We start from the raw sequence: 16,066 nt of genomic DNA on the forward strand, positions 1-16,066 counted from the left end.
CGTTCAGAGGAAATTATAGCCATTATGACAGAATGGTTAGTATTATTAGAGCAACTTTGGAAAAGAAAGGGCTGTAGCCTGAGGACACTGTTATTTCTGGAGTGTGTGTTGTGAGGGACAACAGGTGGGAAGTCGATCAGAGCTCTGCACAGGGGTCAGCCTGGAGCCGTAGGGGGTGGGGTCCTTGTGTCTTGAGCATCCGTGAGCCAGGGGCAGAAGCTGAGCCAGCCGGGAATAGAGCTTTGGAGGGGGCTGCCCTTGGTGAGCACGAGGAGCCGCAACGAGGGCAGACCAGGAGTGGTCCGAGACGTTTCAGGGACAGGACCACGCAATGTGCAAAACACGAGTGGGCAGTATTCACAGAACAGTTGGGCGGATTAGTGACCTAGAGGGAGGAGAACGAGGCTTAGAGCCTGCTTGGTGACTTTCTGAGGTTTCCGCATCATGGTGGTCAGACATGCTGGCCAGACTGCCTGGCAGTAAAGGGGGCCTTGCTGGTCCACGACTATGGAGCTCAGTAGGAAACTGAAAGGAAAGACGACAAAGCGTGAGGGGCCAGCGCATGCGTGCGCATGGACACGCACACACACGTGTGCACACACACACAACCTTGGAATGATGAATAGCCGGGGACAAGACGAGAGTTATGAAAGAATACGCTTTAATTCCTAACGCTGCACTCCAGTGCACAAATATTTTCTTTCTGCCTGCAAAGAGATGCACAGCCTTCTTGCAGAAGATATTAAATGCAGCTGCTTATATTGATCTGTTTTCTTTGGGGAAAAATGTTAATGTGGATAAATATTTACTGCCATTAATTCACTCACTTGGCAAAAGTCTATCGAATGCCTGTTCCAGGTATTACGCTCCAGACCCAAGAATCCAGCAATAAACAGCACAGATAGGGTCCCGCCCTGGTGGCAGGCACAGTCCACCTATTGAGCTGCTGTAGAAAATTATTTGCATTTCTCATAGGTTCAGTTGCAAACTCTTCTTCAAAGCAAGTATGTGGAATATTTCACGGAGCAAGTCTTAAGCTGGCAAAATAAATTAAACATAGCAGACTCGGTCATCTTTATGTGGATGGAAGTCCAGAGAACCTGGTCTCACCTGGAAAGCATTTTCGTGTGTTCAGAAGACATTCGAATCCAGCTCGTGACAGATGCCAGAAGATTCGATGGAGTAGACGCTGAATTTAAGGTTGGTCAAGGACTGGCTCCATTTTATCATGGCAGGGTTTCTGGAACAGTCTGAAAGTTGTATGAAAATTCATGATTTTGGGTGCTATGTTTATAAAAATGGAATTTTATTTTTTTAATTTCAGCAAATAGAAGTCAAGAATCTTTTTCTGTAAAGAACAAGGTAGTGAATGTGTTAGGTTGTGCAGCCTCTCGGACAGGTACTCTGTGCTGCCATAGTACAGTGCAAGAAAACAGTACATAAATAAATGGGTGTGGCTACATAGCAATAGATACTTATAGATACTGAAATTTTCATTTCACATCATTTTTATATGTCACAAAATATTGTGTTGCTTTTAATTTTTTTCAACCATGTAAATATGTGACAACTGTACTTAGTGATACAACAACAAGCCTTGGCCCATGTCTACCCCATGGGCCATCAGTTGCCAACTCCTGTAGTGAAAAAGGTATAGAAATTTATCTTCATAAGGAGAAGGCTGGAAAGGGGACAAGAAATACTGCCAGTCTGTTTTTCCCTTTTCCACAAGAGTGCATGGAAAATGCACACAAAAAGGATAAATGATTCGAGAGACAGTGAGCCAAGCATAGTGGCTGATCCTTTTTTTATAGAAGTGAGGACTACAGTTTTTATTCTTTAGGGACAGGCATTTGGGACAGTGGATGAGGCATCACGTGGGACAGCCACATCCCATGTCGGAGTGCTTGGCTTTGTGTCGTGTCTGCTCCTGCTCCCAGCGTCCTGCCGATGCAGGCCCTGGCAGGCAGTGCTGATGGCTCAAGTGGGTGGGTCCTTGCCACCCATGTGGGAGACCTGGCTGGAGTTTCAGGCTCCTGACTTCAGCCTGGTCCAGCCCAGCATGTTGTGGGACTCTGGGGAGTGTACCAGCAGGTGGAAGACCTCTCTTCTCTGTCTCTCTGCCTTTTGAATAAGCAAAGATACATAAAAGATTTACAAGATTTTCTTCTTTCTACCTAAAGCAGAACTCCTGTGTGTATCTTTTTGATGAAGGAAGAAGAGAGAGATTGTTTGGTGCTGACCTACACTTAAAGGTTCTAGGATTTCTCTCTCTCTCTCTCTCTCTCTCTGAAAAGTGAAATTTGGTGTGGACCCACGGTGATAGTAATACCTGTCCCATCTATTTCAGTAGAAACTGTGCTTTGAGTTGTTTTTGATCTTTTGTAAATGTAAAAGCAAAAAGGGGCACAAGTGTTGGGCATTTCTAGAAGTCTCCCTTGCCTTGTTTCTTTACTTTGTAATGACCAAGCAGGTGAATATTTAGAGAATTCTAGTATTTACAGCTCCATGTTATCCTTTCATACAGGAGTTAATGTTCAAGACAGCCAGCATAAAAAATGTCTTAGAAGCAACATGCAGACCCAATCTCTATGAAAAGCTCAAGGATTTGCAGTACAGGTAAGGCTACACCTATGTAATGTGATCAATCTGCTGTAATTTCATAAGATTTCTTTCACTTACCTAGTAGCATTCAGTGCTGTGTTATTGTAGGTGTAACTCGACCCAGTCATTTTATAATTTTGTTGATAACTATCTAGTTGTGCTTGTCAGGTGATACATGTCTATTGTGAGTTAATGTAAGTAAACCCAAATATTTTTTACGTGTTTTGTAAGGATTATTAGAACAATAAAATTAGGAAATGCTGTTATCAGAAAATTGCCATGATTGAGCAGTTCTCATCAAACCATCCTGCAAATACTGGCTGTATACAGTCATTTTAAGCCCATTAGTTTGTGGGTCCCTTTACTATTTATGGGGAGTTACTCTTCGAGAACATATTAGCCCATGAAACCTTGTCCCAAGAGCGATTTTTAAAGTGATTTTCGTATTTAATCTCACATGAGTTAGTGGTCATAAAAGTGCGCTGGCTTGTGAGTAAAAACAGGCAGATCAGCTACTAAAATGAAAGGTTGAGGTGGAATTATGATGGCTTTTTATTGCAAGGTCGGAAGAAGATACAGATTAAAGTATCTATGACATAAGCAAAACCATTTCATAATCTGGGTATTTCGAGGGCCTGTAAGGGTACATTTCTGGCCGGCGCCTCGGCTCAATAGGCTAATCCTCCACCTTGCGGCGCCAGCACACCGGGTTCTAGTCCCGGTTGGGGCACTGGATTCTGTCCCGGTTGCCCCTCTTCCAGGCCAGCTCTCTGCTGTGGCCCGGGAAGGCAGTGGAGCATGGCCCAAGTGCTTGGGCCCTGCACCCCATGGGAGACCAGGAGAAGCACCTGGCTCCTGGCTTCGGATCAGCGCGGTGCGCTGGCTGCAGTGTGCCAGCTGCGGCGGCCATTGGAGGGTGAACCAACAGCAAAGGAAGACCTTTCTCTCTGTCTCTCTCTCTCACTGTCCACTCTGCTTGTTAAAAAAAATATATACATTTCTAGGGAAGTTAATTCTGTTGGGGAGCCAGCGATCCCTGGGGCTCTGCCTCTAGTTCATCTCTGCTCCGTCAAGGACAATCAAGTGGAACTGAATCTGGGTCTTGGATTCCTCCGAGCGGGAGTCACTTGTGTTCTGTACGTTTTCAGCGTGACTCTAAGCCAGTGATGTCACACCTGTGCATTTTGCACAGGGGCAGGGCGATGCCAAACCCAGTCTGCTCTCGGACTGATTAGAAGTGTCATTAAGGAAAGTGATGAGTGACATACACCCAAGCCTGGTCTATATTTAACCTCAACGAATGGGGTGTGTGTGCGTCTCCCGCTTGGCATGACTTGGATACTTCAGAAGTTCACAGAAGAATAAAGAGATAAGTCTGTTAGTTCAGAGAATTTGGAAATCCATGCCTACGAGAGCATCTTCAAAAAAGCTCATGGAAATCATATCATGAAAACACTACACGTGGATTCCAGTTGCTTTTGCACCAAAATAAGCAGTGTCTTTCAACGCTGCCTTTCTATGAATTTTTGCAGTCCTCTTGGGTTAACTGAAGGCAAGATAATGACATCAAAAGAGGAGGTGGCTACCTGTTAAACAGGGAGTTTATTGTGATGGATGGGACACGTGGCAGGTGCTGGCTTGGTTTTGTTGAAGTTTTAATGACCAAATGGGCGAGAGAGGCTTAAAAAGATTTTTCATTCCTACAGGCTTTCTCTTTGTGAAAAAGCTCTCGCTGAATACCTGGAAACGAAGCGTATGGCTTTTCCTCGCTTCTACTTCATCTCTTCCGCCGATTTACTTGACATTCTTTCAAAGGGAGCTCAGCCTAAACAGGTAAAAAAAAAAAAAAAAAAAGATTTCAGAAGTCTCGGATTATACTGCGTGAGCTAAGGAATGTCCCAGTTTCTCTCTCATTGTCAGATGCCATCTGTCACCTTCCGTGTGCCAGGAACTAGAAAAGCTGCAGTTACAATTCTTGCTGCAGCCACACAGGGATGTCGGGGAGGCTGTGTACCAGGAAGGGGGATGAGTAACACCCTGGGCTCCGGGAAGCGGGGAGGATGTGCTACCTGTAAGGCTCGGGGTCCTAAAAGATGTCACCGAGGGAAAAAAAAAATACTGGCTCCAAATTTCCCGTAGTTCCAGAACAACGGCTGGGACATCCCCTGCTGGCAGCTTTCCTAGGGGAGAACGGGTCACTTGGTAGAATGGGATCCTGGCTGGTGCCTCCTTTCTTCTCCTTCGGTTCCAGAGCAGCCGTCACAGTTGCCACATGGGACTGATCATCAGGGCTCTTAGAGTTGGGTTTGTATCATTTCAGACTTGATCCTCAAACCTGCCAGTTGTCTCCCACTTGTCCAAAAATCGACACCCCCTCGCCTGCTGATTGCCGTGTCAACCTTTAAAGGAAATACAAGCAGGTTTTTGTCTTTTGTCACCCGAAGGCTCAGATCAGAGGCAGACTTTGTCCACGTCCCACATCAGTGGTTCCTACAAACTTCGAGAGGATGTTGGCTTCGCTCCGCGCTGCTCAGCGGCTCCCCCTCGTTTATCTATCATAGTTGTTGGATGCAGGCGGTTGCTTCCAGCATTGACTGCGATCACAGATGATCTGGAAACTGAAGCTTGGGCATGATCCCTGTGGTGTCTCCTCTGTGTTCCTTTTCTTGGAGAGCTCCCCTTTCTCTGGCTGTGTTCATGCCGTGTTCTTTGGGATATGAGTCTCTTCATGCTGTGGTTTCCTGAATTTTGCTGTTCTTTGGACACAGCATTTATCTTGATGATCTTTCTCTCATTCATCTTTGAATTTTTTTTTTTGTTTGAGATACAGAATTATAGACAAAGAAAGGGAGAGACAGAGAGGGAGGTCTTCTATCCGCAGGGTCACTCCCTAGATGGCCACAATGGCCAGAACTGCACTGATCCGAAGCCTGGAGCCAGGAGCTTCTTCTGGGTCTCCCATGCAGGTGCAAGGGCCCAAGAACTTGGGCCATCTTCTACTGTTTTCCCAGGCCAGAGCAGAGAGCTAGATCGGAAGTGGAGCAGCCGGGACTCAAACCAGTGCCCATATGAGATGCTGGTGCTGCAGACAGAGGCCTAGCCTGATACACCACAGCGCCAGCCCCTCTTGTTCATCTTTTAGCCTTTGGCCTACATTCAGTTGGGTGGCTATTCCTGTTGTTGATAACACAAGTGCAGGCTGGTTATTAATAACAGAAGAGATGGCCAACTTTGGCAACCTGAGGGTCACAGCCCAGAGACCATGTTAAATGTTCATCATAACTTAGGGATGACTTTGAAATAAAACCCTTCTAATTGTAGACCGAGAATCCCCTAGACCCCTAGACCCGTTTCTTACATATTTGGGTAACACATGATTGAGTACTTTCAAAAGTGAAGAATTTCAACCCCAGGAGTACACATCCACTCCAGGAATGCGATGGGGACGTCACTGGCACCAGCATCTGGCCCCTCTGCCTGTGGTGACCCTGGGAGGTACAGGGTGTGTCCCTAACCCAAGTGCTCATTCCTGGTGGCCTGTCAGATCCAAATGTTCGCAGTGCAAGATGAGTTTTCCGAGTCTGAGTTAAAAGAGAGATGCATACATGTGTAATGGGGATGCCCTTCTGTTTCTGAGCCATACCCTATGACCATAATAAACGCAGTACTAATCGTATGAAACAACCACAATGAAACTGTTGGATTTTTCTCCATTTGTTAATTCCCATTGTGCCCTGCTCGATGTCCTTACCCTGAGTAGGGGGCTCCTTTAGACATCTTGGGTAGGTGTGGTCATTTTCTTTTCTTAGTAGAGGATAAATCTTTCACTCTGTGTCTCCCTCTCTCTGTAACTACTTTTTAAATAAATACATTTTTAAAAAGATAAAAAAGCAAAAAAAAAAACCAACCTCAGCAAGGCCCAGCTGGAAGTTCTAGCTCACCTTCATGTCCAGGCCGTGATCTCATATCAGAACGGGGAGTCCAGAGGCAGGCTTCGACCCTTCCACTCCCCTCCCACCTTGTTTATCAAGGGGAGAGGCTCAGGGATGGGGCCTGTCTGTGGCTGCCCTGTCTTACGCTTGCTCCTGCTCCTTGGACCAGCAGCGACAGTCAATTTTTGTCACCCTCTATGGCCGGGGTACACACGTTGGTCTCACGGGGGACACACTTGTAAGTCCTCAGGAACACAAGGGACCTCTCTGGGGTGCAGCAGAGCCAAGTTCACCTTATCTCTTCCAGTTCTTGACCTTGGCAGTAACCAATCTCCTGGTTGCATCTTGTTCCTCCTTGTCCGCCTAGGCGGATGTGCAAACCAGGGACCGTTCACTTCCTGCAGGCACCTGTGGTTTCTCTGAGTTGCCAGCGTGGGGCAGAGGCATTTCTTCCCATTTCCTGCAAGGAGTGAGGAAAATAGGGCAGCTTTCCCTCCAGTCCTCTGGGCTGAGAACTCACAGCTCTGCGGGTGCCCTCCTATCCTCTCCCTGTAGTACTTACCAGAGAAGGCGGACAAGGGTAGGGTGTTGAGATGTCTCTTACCAGACCTGTTGGAACGAACCCCTCCCCACCCATGCCTACTCTCTTTACAAGGTGCATATCCTAGTGCCTCTTTGTCCTTATTTTTCTTCTATTTTCTTTTTTTTTTTAATTTTTGACAGGTAGAGTGGATAGTGAGAGAGAGAGAGAGAGAGAGAGAGAAAGGCCTTCCTTTGCTGTTGGTTCACCCTCCAATGGCCGCCACAGCTGGTGCACTGCGGCCAGCGCACCGCACTGATCCAATGGCAGGAGCCAGGTGCTTCTCCTGGTCTCCCATGGGGTGCAGGGCCCAAGCACTTGGGCCATCCTCCACTGCACTCCCTGGCCACAGCAGAGAGCTGGCCTGGAAGAGGGGCAACCGGGATAGAATCCGGCGCCCCGACCGGGACTAGAACCCGGTGTGCCGGCGCCGCTAGGTGGAGGATTAGCCTGTTGAGCCACGGCACCGGCCCTCTATTTTCTTTTAAAGATTTACTTTTCATTTATTTGAGAGGCAGAGTTACAGAGAGACAGGAGGAGCCAGAGAGAGAGGTTTCTTTCCGCTGGCTCATTCCCCAGATGGCCGCAATGGCTGAGGCTGGACCGGACTGATGCCAGGAGTTTCTTCCAGGTCTCCCTTGTGGGTGGCAGCGGCCCAAGCATGGGAGCCATCTTCTGTTGCTTTCCCAGGCCACTAGCAGGGAGCTGGATCGGAAGTGGAGCAGCTGGGACACAAACTGGTGTCCACATGGGATGCCAGCATTGAAGACAGCAGCCTTACCTGCTATGCCACAGTGCTGGCGCTAGAGGGATGCATCCCTCATTGTGTTCCGGTTACCAGTCCTCTGCCCCCTCCTTTCAGATCTTCAGAAAATGCCCCGTGTCTTAGCCAAACGTGGATGCATCTCTGATGCTAGCTCTTTTTCAAATTTCTGGGATGTGCCCTTTAAAACGTTTTTTTTTTTTTTTTTTTTTCACAGCATGATAGTTGTATTTATTTTACAAAGCAGTGTCTTGTTTATTATCAGTGTAGTTTGCCATGGTCATCTCCTCGCCTATGTCATTCAGAGTGTTGTCATCATGAAATCTAACTCCTTGAATTTAAGGTACCTGACTCAGTACTAGTGTTGGTACCGCTGCTTAATGAACAGCTAGATCATATGTCAAAGATCGTAAATTGTGATGAGGCCGAGACTTGGAATCAGCCTCAAGAGCTCCAGAATCACTCGCAGCTTTGCTCATGAATGCCAGCAGCAGTTGGTTTGCGTTGCGCTAACACGCGAGGCGAATATTTCTGCAAGCTAGAGGGATCCAGCCTTGTGAGTGTAGTGTGGACACAGGGCCCAGTTCTCTTGTTTTAAAGATTTATTTATATATTTGAAAGTAAGAGTTACATAGAGAGAGGAGAGGCAGAGAGAGAGAGAGAGAGAGAGGTCTTCCATCCGATGGTTCACTCCCCAGTTGGTCACAACACCCGGAGCTGTGCTGCTCTGAAGCCAGGAGCCAGGAGCTTCTTCCTGGTCCTTCACATGGGTACAGGGGCCCAAGGACTTGGGCCATCTTCTACTGCTTTCCTAGGCCATAGCAGAGAGCTGGATGGGAAGAGGAGCAGCTGGGACTAGAACCAGTGTCCATATGGGATACTGGCGCTTCAGGCCAGGGCATTAACCCCTCTGCGCCACAGTGCTGGCTCCAGGGGCTCAGTTCTCTTGACCTGCTGGCTGTTAAGGGATTTGATTACTGATACGTTTTGAGATTTCAACAAGACCTGTTTATTTTGACCTGTGCTCAACATGTGGTTTGTTTGAGATCTTCTCGTGACCCTACTTAAAATCTCAATGATTAAAATTTGCATCTCCTGCTATCATACTGTTCCTAAAGGTTTGTCATTAGACAAAGTTGCCAGTACCTATCACCAGGGCAGGGGACTTAGAAGAAGTCAAGGGCATTGGTGTCATCTCCAGCTGTCGCCTCTGCCCTGGAAGACACAGCTGTGCTGAGTCGCTGTGAGTGCTGGATTCCTGGTCACTGACCGGGAGTAGTTGGTGCTTGGAGCAGGCAGGGCAGATGGCAGTGGCCCTGCTGCACCCTCTCCCCCTCTTTGCACTGGCAGAGTCAGACCACCAGACAGCGCTCCTCCACACACGCCTCCTGTGCTAAGGTTCCTGAAAGCGCTCCCTGGAGTGTGACCGAGAGATGGTGGCAACTGCCACTTGTGGATGAACAATGCAGCTTCCCCATTGGAGGCACGCTCTGTGGGCAGATAACTCAGCTTGACATCTTGTGAATGACTGGAATTCTTCAGGCCCCCTCCTCTCCCTGCCCGCGCTGGCACTGGCACTCCCTGCAGGGGTGTTGCCCCGCGTGAGAGTTCCTGCAGTGAGCCGTGGCATTTAATGGCCTGAACGCACCAGCCAGGGAGGTCCTATCCAACCACTGCTCCCATTCGGGGAGCACAGTTGCCCCATTTTACATGCTAGAGTTGGGATGTCAGAGTGATGAACTGGATGGATCTCAAATGCCTTTGGTGATGATGAGCTGTAGATAAGCTTGGCTAAGGTCAGCTGTTGAAGGTTTTCTCTCCCTGAAATTCAGCCTCACCTTCCAAGGGCACGGATTATTTTAAGGACTGTGTAGCCGGGTGCTGCTTAACTTGAGTGGTGCAACTCTCTGATAGTTGCCATGGAGACGAAACTGAAAGGTATGCTTGCAGGACTTGTGGCCCTGGTGCAAGAGTTCACGGGTAACTGGCCTGAAGCCCTTCTGTAATTCAGTATCCAGTTCTGTGGTTTCATTTTGGTTTCTTAGAAAAACATCTGTGTATATTTTTCAGTTGCACTGGAGTAGTGGATAAAGTCAGACTGGATGATATCTGCTGACCTTTCCAGGTTGTTAGACTTGTCCAGCCCCTTCAGCCAGCGAACAGTTGCAGGTAGTTAAGATGTGTTATCCTAATGAGGTGAAAGATCTTTCTGTCCTAGAGGTACTTGCAAGTTTCCCTTCCATAGTCTCCTCTGAGCTCTTCAACTTCTCCAAGGTTGCACCTGTACTAGAGAAAGACATTCAGGGTTGCAGTGCAGTCAACGCCATCTTGTTCAAGCTGGCACTGTGGCACTGGCATCCCATGTGGGCTCTAGTTTGAGTCCTGGCTGCTCCATTTCCCACCTACCTCCCTGCTAATGACATGGGAAGACAGTGGAGGATGGCCCAAGTCCTTGGGCCCCTGCATCCATGTGTGAGACCTGGAAGAAGTTCCTGGCTCCTGACTTCGGATCAGCCCAGCTCTGGCTATTGTGGCCATTTGGGGTGTGAACCAGTGAATGGACAACTGACCTCTCTGTTTCTCCCCCTCTCCTCTCCCTCTCTCAGTCTGTAACACTGCTTCTGAAGTAAATCAATCAATCTTAAAAAAAAAAAAAACACATACCTTGTTTCAAAGATTTACTACAAAGCAAATAATGTCAAATATCTCATGAATGAAATTTTTATACTAATTGGGTATCAAAAGCATAGTATATTGCAAGTGGTAGGTTACAGAAAAGTGCTCCAATTTATTTCACCTGCTTTTAAATTTGTTTCTGACTGGTGTTACCGCAGCTGCTAGAAATTTGCTGCTGTGGAAACTGAGGCCACAATGCATTTGACAAACGATGGGATCAGAAATAAACTCTGGCACGGTCATGGTCATGTTCACATCAAGGCGTTGCCCTTCACGGCGTCAGCACCAGTCTCCATAAAAGGAAACCTGCCCACTTGCAGGTGAGACAGATGGCACTCAGCTGAGACCTCTAATAGCCTGTGAATATTGGCAAGCAGAAAGGTGCTTGTGAGAAGTGGGCTCCCTCGTAGGTGAGAAAGAGCCCTGCTGGGTTTACAGGAGCAGATAGCAGATCCCACATCCCTGGGAGCACAGTGCTGTGGTCTTCTTTGTCAGAGTTATCTATTCATTAATTCATTCACTTGTTTATGTGGAAGGCCTAGTGACACAGAGAAGGACAGACAGAGGCAAGATCTTTTATCTGTTGGTTCAGTCTCCCATTCCCCCACCATAGCCAGGGCTGGGCCAGACTGAAACCAGGAGCCAAGAACTCCATTTGGGTCTCCCACATGGTGGCAGGGACCCAAGTGCTTGGGCCATCATGTGCTGCCCCGATTAATTAGCAGGAAGCTGAATTGGAAGTGGTGTGGCCAAGATTGGAACGGCACTTGACACGGGCTGCATATATCCCAAGCAGTGGCTTACCCACTGCACCAAATAACCGCCCTCAATGTGTGTGTGTGTGTGTGTGTAAGATTTTTTTTGTTTGTTTGAAAGGCAAAGTAACAGAGACACAGAGAAAGAGATCTTCCATCTGCTGGTGCACTCCCCAGTTGGCCTCGGTGGCTGGGGATGAGCCAGGCCATAGCCAGAAGCCTAGTACTCCATCCAGATTTGCCATGTGAGTGGCAGGGGTCCCAGTATTTTGGGCCACTTTCTGCTGCCTCCCAGGTGCATTAGCAGGGAGCTGGGTCAGAAGCGGAGCAGCCAGGACTCGAATGAACGCTCAGATACAGCACACTGTGGCATCTTAACTCACTGCACCACAGTGACTGTCCCATCCAGCGTGTTTTTATAGGGTGCCTCCATTTGGTTATCTGCATGGTACAGTCAGTGGGTCAGACCCAGGGGGATGAAGCTTGGTTATCATTCACAGTGTACCACAGTTTACCCTGGCACAGGATGTTTTTCTTTTTTTTTTTTTTAATCCTTTTTTTTTTTTTTTAATTTATTTGACTGGTAGAGTTAGACAGTGAGAGAGAAAGACAGAGAGAAAGGCCTTCCTTCCATTGGTTCACTCCCCAAATGGCCACTATGGCTGGTGCTGTGCTGATCCGAAGCCAGGAGCCAGGTGCTTCCTCCTGGTCTCCCATGCGGGTGCAGGGCCCAAGCACTTGGGACACCCTCCACTGCCTTTCTGGGCCACAGCAGAGAGCTGGATTGGAAGAGGAGCAACCGGGACTAGAACCCGGCACCCATATGGGATGCTGGCACTGCAGGCAGAGGATTAACGAAGTGAGCCACAGCGCTGGCCCAGGATGTTTTTCTTTGGACGGCAAAGAGAAGAAAAAAAAAATCTGAAAATGCAGGTGGTTAATTGAAAGTGTGCAAGGATTAGTGAGTGTTACTTGAATTGAAATCAATTTTAAAAATCCTGTCTTCTCTAGTGGAGGCAGAAATCTAGGGAATAACAGGAGCCTAAGAAGGAGGGCAGGATTGCCTCTAGGTTCAGGATGTGACTGAGGAAGGGGCGGGAAAGAGGCCAGAAAAAGAAATGCACGCGGAAGACAGCCATGGCTTTGGCCATCAGAGCATTGGCTCTGCTTATCTGCAGCTGAATTGCGAGGGATCGAAGCTGCTCATAAAAATACAGCTTGTGAAAAGAAACTGATAGGGGCAAGCCACTTGGCCTGGTACAGCTTCTCAGAGCATCATCTTTTAATTGGATGCCTTTGTATAAGGATAGCCATATACTTCGAGGTTTAGACATTCACAACGTGATAACTTTGAGCATCTAGGTTATTTTTCTTTGTTTGAAAGATTGATGTATTTATTTGAAAGTCAAAGTTACGGAGAGATCTTCCATCTGCTGGTTCCTTCCCTAGATACCACAACAGCAGGGGCTGGGCCAGGCCAAAGCCGGGAACCAGGAACTTCGTCTGGTTCTCCCGTGTGGTGGCAGGGGCCCAAGTATTTGGGCCGTCTTCCTCTGCTTTCCCAGGCCATTAGCATTGAGCTGGATCAGCAGTGGAGCAGCCAGGCACCCGTGTGGGATGCTGGCATTGCAGGCGGCAGCTTTACCCAATACTCTACAATGCCAGCCTCAGCACATCTAGTTTTTAAATACATGTCAAACATTGTATATCCAACGGGTTGGAAATTATTCTTGATTTTCCTTCAAAATGGTTAATGTGTCGTTAATCACAAATTCTGTAATGATATATGTATCCCCACCCCCGTTTTGCAGATATGTTACTGCTTGTTAGAATCCTACTGTAGCTCCTTCATTGAAATTCTCTTCATAGCCAATTTTTAAATTGTGTGACAGCACCAACATTATAATGTGGGATTAAAGTAAAATGTCATTTTAATGTTAGGAGATCCATCAAATTAAATGTTATACTTGTGGGGTCCTGCCAGAAAGGGATCCGAGGCCCTTCTGTTGAATCTAAAACTGTTTTGGTCTTGGCTTTGGTTGAAGCTTTGGTTTGCTGTCTCTCGATAAAGGTTGCTCAGTTCCAGCTTAAATCCAGTGGATGGAGCTTCCAGCTGTAATAGATGGCTTTTAACAGAGTACTGGTTCTTCTGGGACCGACTAGAGAACTGGATGAAATGTTTAACTAAGTCGGTTTTAAGACACTGAAGAGCATTTAAGGAGTATTGAAAGGAAGCCAAGATTTCCGGGGCTAATCTAAGCAGACAGAAAGCTGGAGAGATTTGCTTGGCGTTCCTCACTGCTTTTCCCCTTGAGGCCTTTAATGATTGGTAGATGTGGCCAAGAGTCTGAGAAGCAAAGCAAGCTTTCATCAGTCTCCTGGAACTTGAAAGCAGGAGAAGATAAAATAAAACCTGAAGTTCCGGCCCCACTAAGGATGATGTTGGCTAGGGAATCAACAATTAGAAATGAATCTAAGGTCAGTTGGATATAAAAACGCTGGACTGGGGGAAAGAGAGATCTACTCGCTCCTCTATCTAAAAATCTAGTCCAGGCGATGTAGATCTCAATGGGGGAGGTAAAATGATGGCAAGATACATGCACATGAGGGAGGACAGCATCGTGATCTTGGGACAAGCAAAGATAAATTGGACATTGAAGCATTAACTGGAAAGGAAGTATTTTGTGAATCTGAAAAACGTTGCTTTATCAAAAGGTTCTATTAAGAGACACAACCCACAAAGTGGGAAAGGATGTTTGCAATACATGAAAGAAACAAGTCTCATATCCAGATAGATTAAGAACTCCTACAAAGAAAGAGATGGGTAATCCAATAGAAAAGTGAGCAGAATGCCTTAGCAGACACTTCTCAAGATGTTTTAATGGCTCGTGAGCATTTGGAAGGTGAAAAATCACAGTAAGAATTCCAATTCTGCTTCTGGGCAGGGTGGAATAATTGGATTTACTCTTGGACAAAATACATAAAACTACCACCTTCCGGATGCTGGACACCAGGCACTGGGGGATAGTGGCTCATCTCAGACAGGAAGTAGTGGAGCAGTCTCTGTGTCCCAGTTTGCAGCCTGGAACGGCTTCACAGACCTTGAAACCCGAAGGGGAACCCAGACAGGGTGGCAGGTGGCTGGAGTTCACAGAGCAGAATACTGGAGAGGAAAGAGCTAGAGAGAGAGAGAGAAACAGAAGAGCGGAGGCTAGTGCAGGGCTCCTTAATATACTCATCAAGGTACTACTTAGAGCCTGTACGTGAAGAAGCCACCCAACAAGGGGAAGGGATGTGAAAGATTAGAGGGCACAGTGTTCCTGTAGGGCTAGCAATCATGCCTGTTTCCTCGACTAGACTTGGAACCTTTATAATCTGGGAGTAGAGTACTGAGAAGGTCTTGCCTGGTAGTGAGAGCTAATTAACCTTCAATCAGAAAACTGCTCTTGTCCTACCAAACAGATCTTAACAGCAAGATCTATAGGATTCAACCATTTCCAAGTAATTTAGCTGCATTTTAGGAATAAAAATCTCTCAAGAATGCCAGAATCAGAATCTGTAATAAGCACAATGAAATTGACAACATTATCAGAGAAGCAGGAATATTTGACCCTTAACTAAGATACAGCTTAATAAATCAAACCTGACCCAGATGTTAGAATTGGGAGGCATGGATGTTAGAAGTTACTATTATCTGTATTCCATAAATTAAAAAGTCAAGTAGAAATATGGAAAAGAAGCAAGAATATTCTGTATGTTTAGACTTTAGGAAATGGGAGACAGGATTAAGAAAACATTATTTTAAAAATGGGTGCCAGGTTCTAGTCCCGATTGCTCCTCTTCCAGTCCAGCTCTCTGCTGTGGCCCGGGAAGGCAGTGGAGGATGGCCCAAGTGCTTGGGCCCCTGCACCCACCCGCGTGGGAGACCAGGAGGAGGCACCTGGCTCCTGGCTTTGGATCGGCACAGTGCTGGCCGTAGCGGCCATTTGGGAAGTGAACCAACAGAGAGAAGACCTTTCTCTCCCTCTCTCACTGTCTGTAACTCTACCTGTCAAATAAATAAATGAAAATCTTAAAAAAAAAAAAATCCAAGAATTTTCCAGAGTGGGGAATTTAGCTTCGCATTTAAGATGCCAGTGGGGGTGCCAACATCCTACATCAAGTACCTGGGTTCCAAACTCCATTCTGACTCTTGATTCCAGCTTCCCGCAAGTGTGGACCCTGGCAAGTGGCAGCGACACCTCTAGTGCTTGGTCTTCGCTACTCATGTGGGGATGCAGGTTGAGTTGTGAGCTCCCAACTTTGGCTCCTCTGCTGCTGTGAGCATGTGAGAGTGAACCAGTAAATGGGAGCCCTTTTTGCCTTCCATTAAAAGGAAAATATTTTTATATTTTTTTATTTTACTATTTTATTTTTAATTGAATTTAAAATATTTTATTCTTAAAATTTTTTAAGAAAAATAGCAGCCAAAAGTTTTCCAAATTGATGAAAAGTGTCCATTCCCAGATTTGAGAAACACAATGAGCTCACACAAAGGAAATGTGAAGAAAGCTACGCCACATCACTCATGTTGGTCAAAACCAATGCAAGGGAAAGAAACCTCAAGGCCATCTGTGAAGCCACAGTACAAATACATATAAAGGAACAAGCACAATGATGGCAATTTTGGGGTTGGCTCCTTATACCACAAGCCCAGTGCTGTGAGTCATGTATTCACATATCCATGTATAAACACATGAAGATGCATTCTTCAATA

At 46.8% G+C, this 16,066-nt stretch overlaps 1 protein-coding gene across 1 annotated transcript in view; it reads left to right on the forward strand.

The window, feature by feature from the left end:
* Positions 1-16,066, forward strand: part of DNAH11 (dynein axonemal heavy chain 11) — a 367,765-nt gene that overhangs the window by 89,596 nt on the left and 262,103 nt on the right. The window contains 3 exon segments of the mRNA XM_062178539.1: positions 976-1,200; positions 2,528-2,619; positions 4,311-4,437. Coding sequence (XP_062034523.1) covers positions 976-1,200; positions 2,528-2,619; positions 4,311-4,437 — 444 coding nt within the window.

The sequence above is a fragment of the Lepus europaeus genome, chromosome 20 (assembly GCF_033115175.1).
Source record: "Lepus europaeus isolate LE1 chromosome 20, mLepTim1.pri, whole genome shotgun sequence".
NCBI lineage: Eukaryota > Metazoa > Chordata > Mammalia > Lagomorpha > Leporidae > Lepus > Lepus europaeus.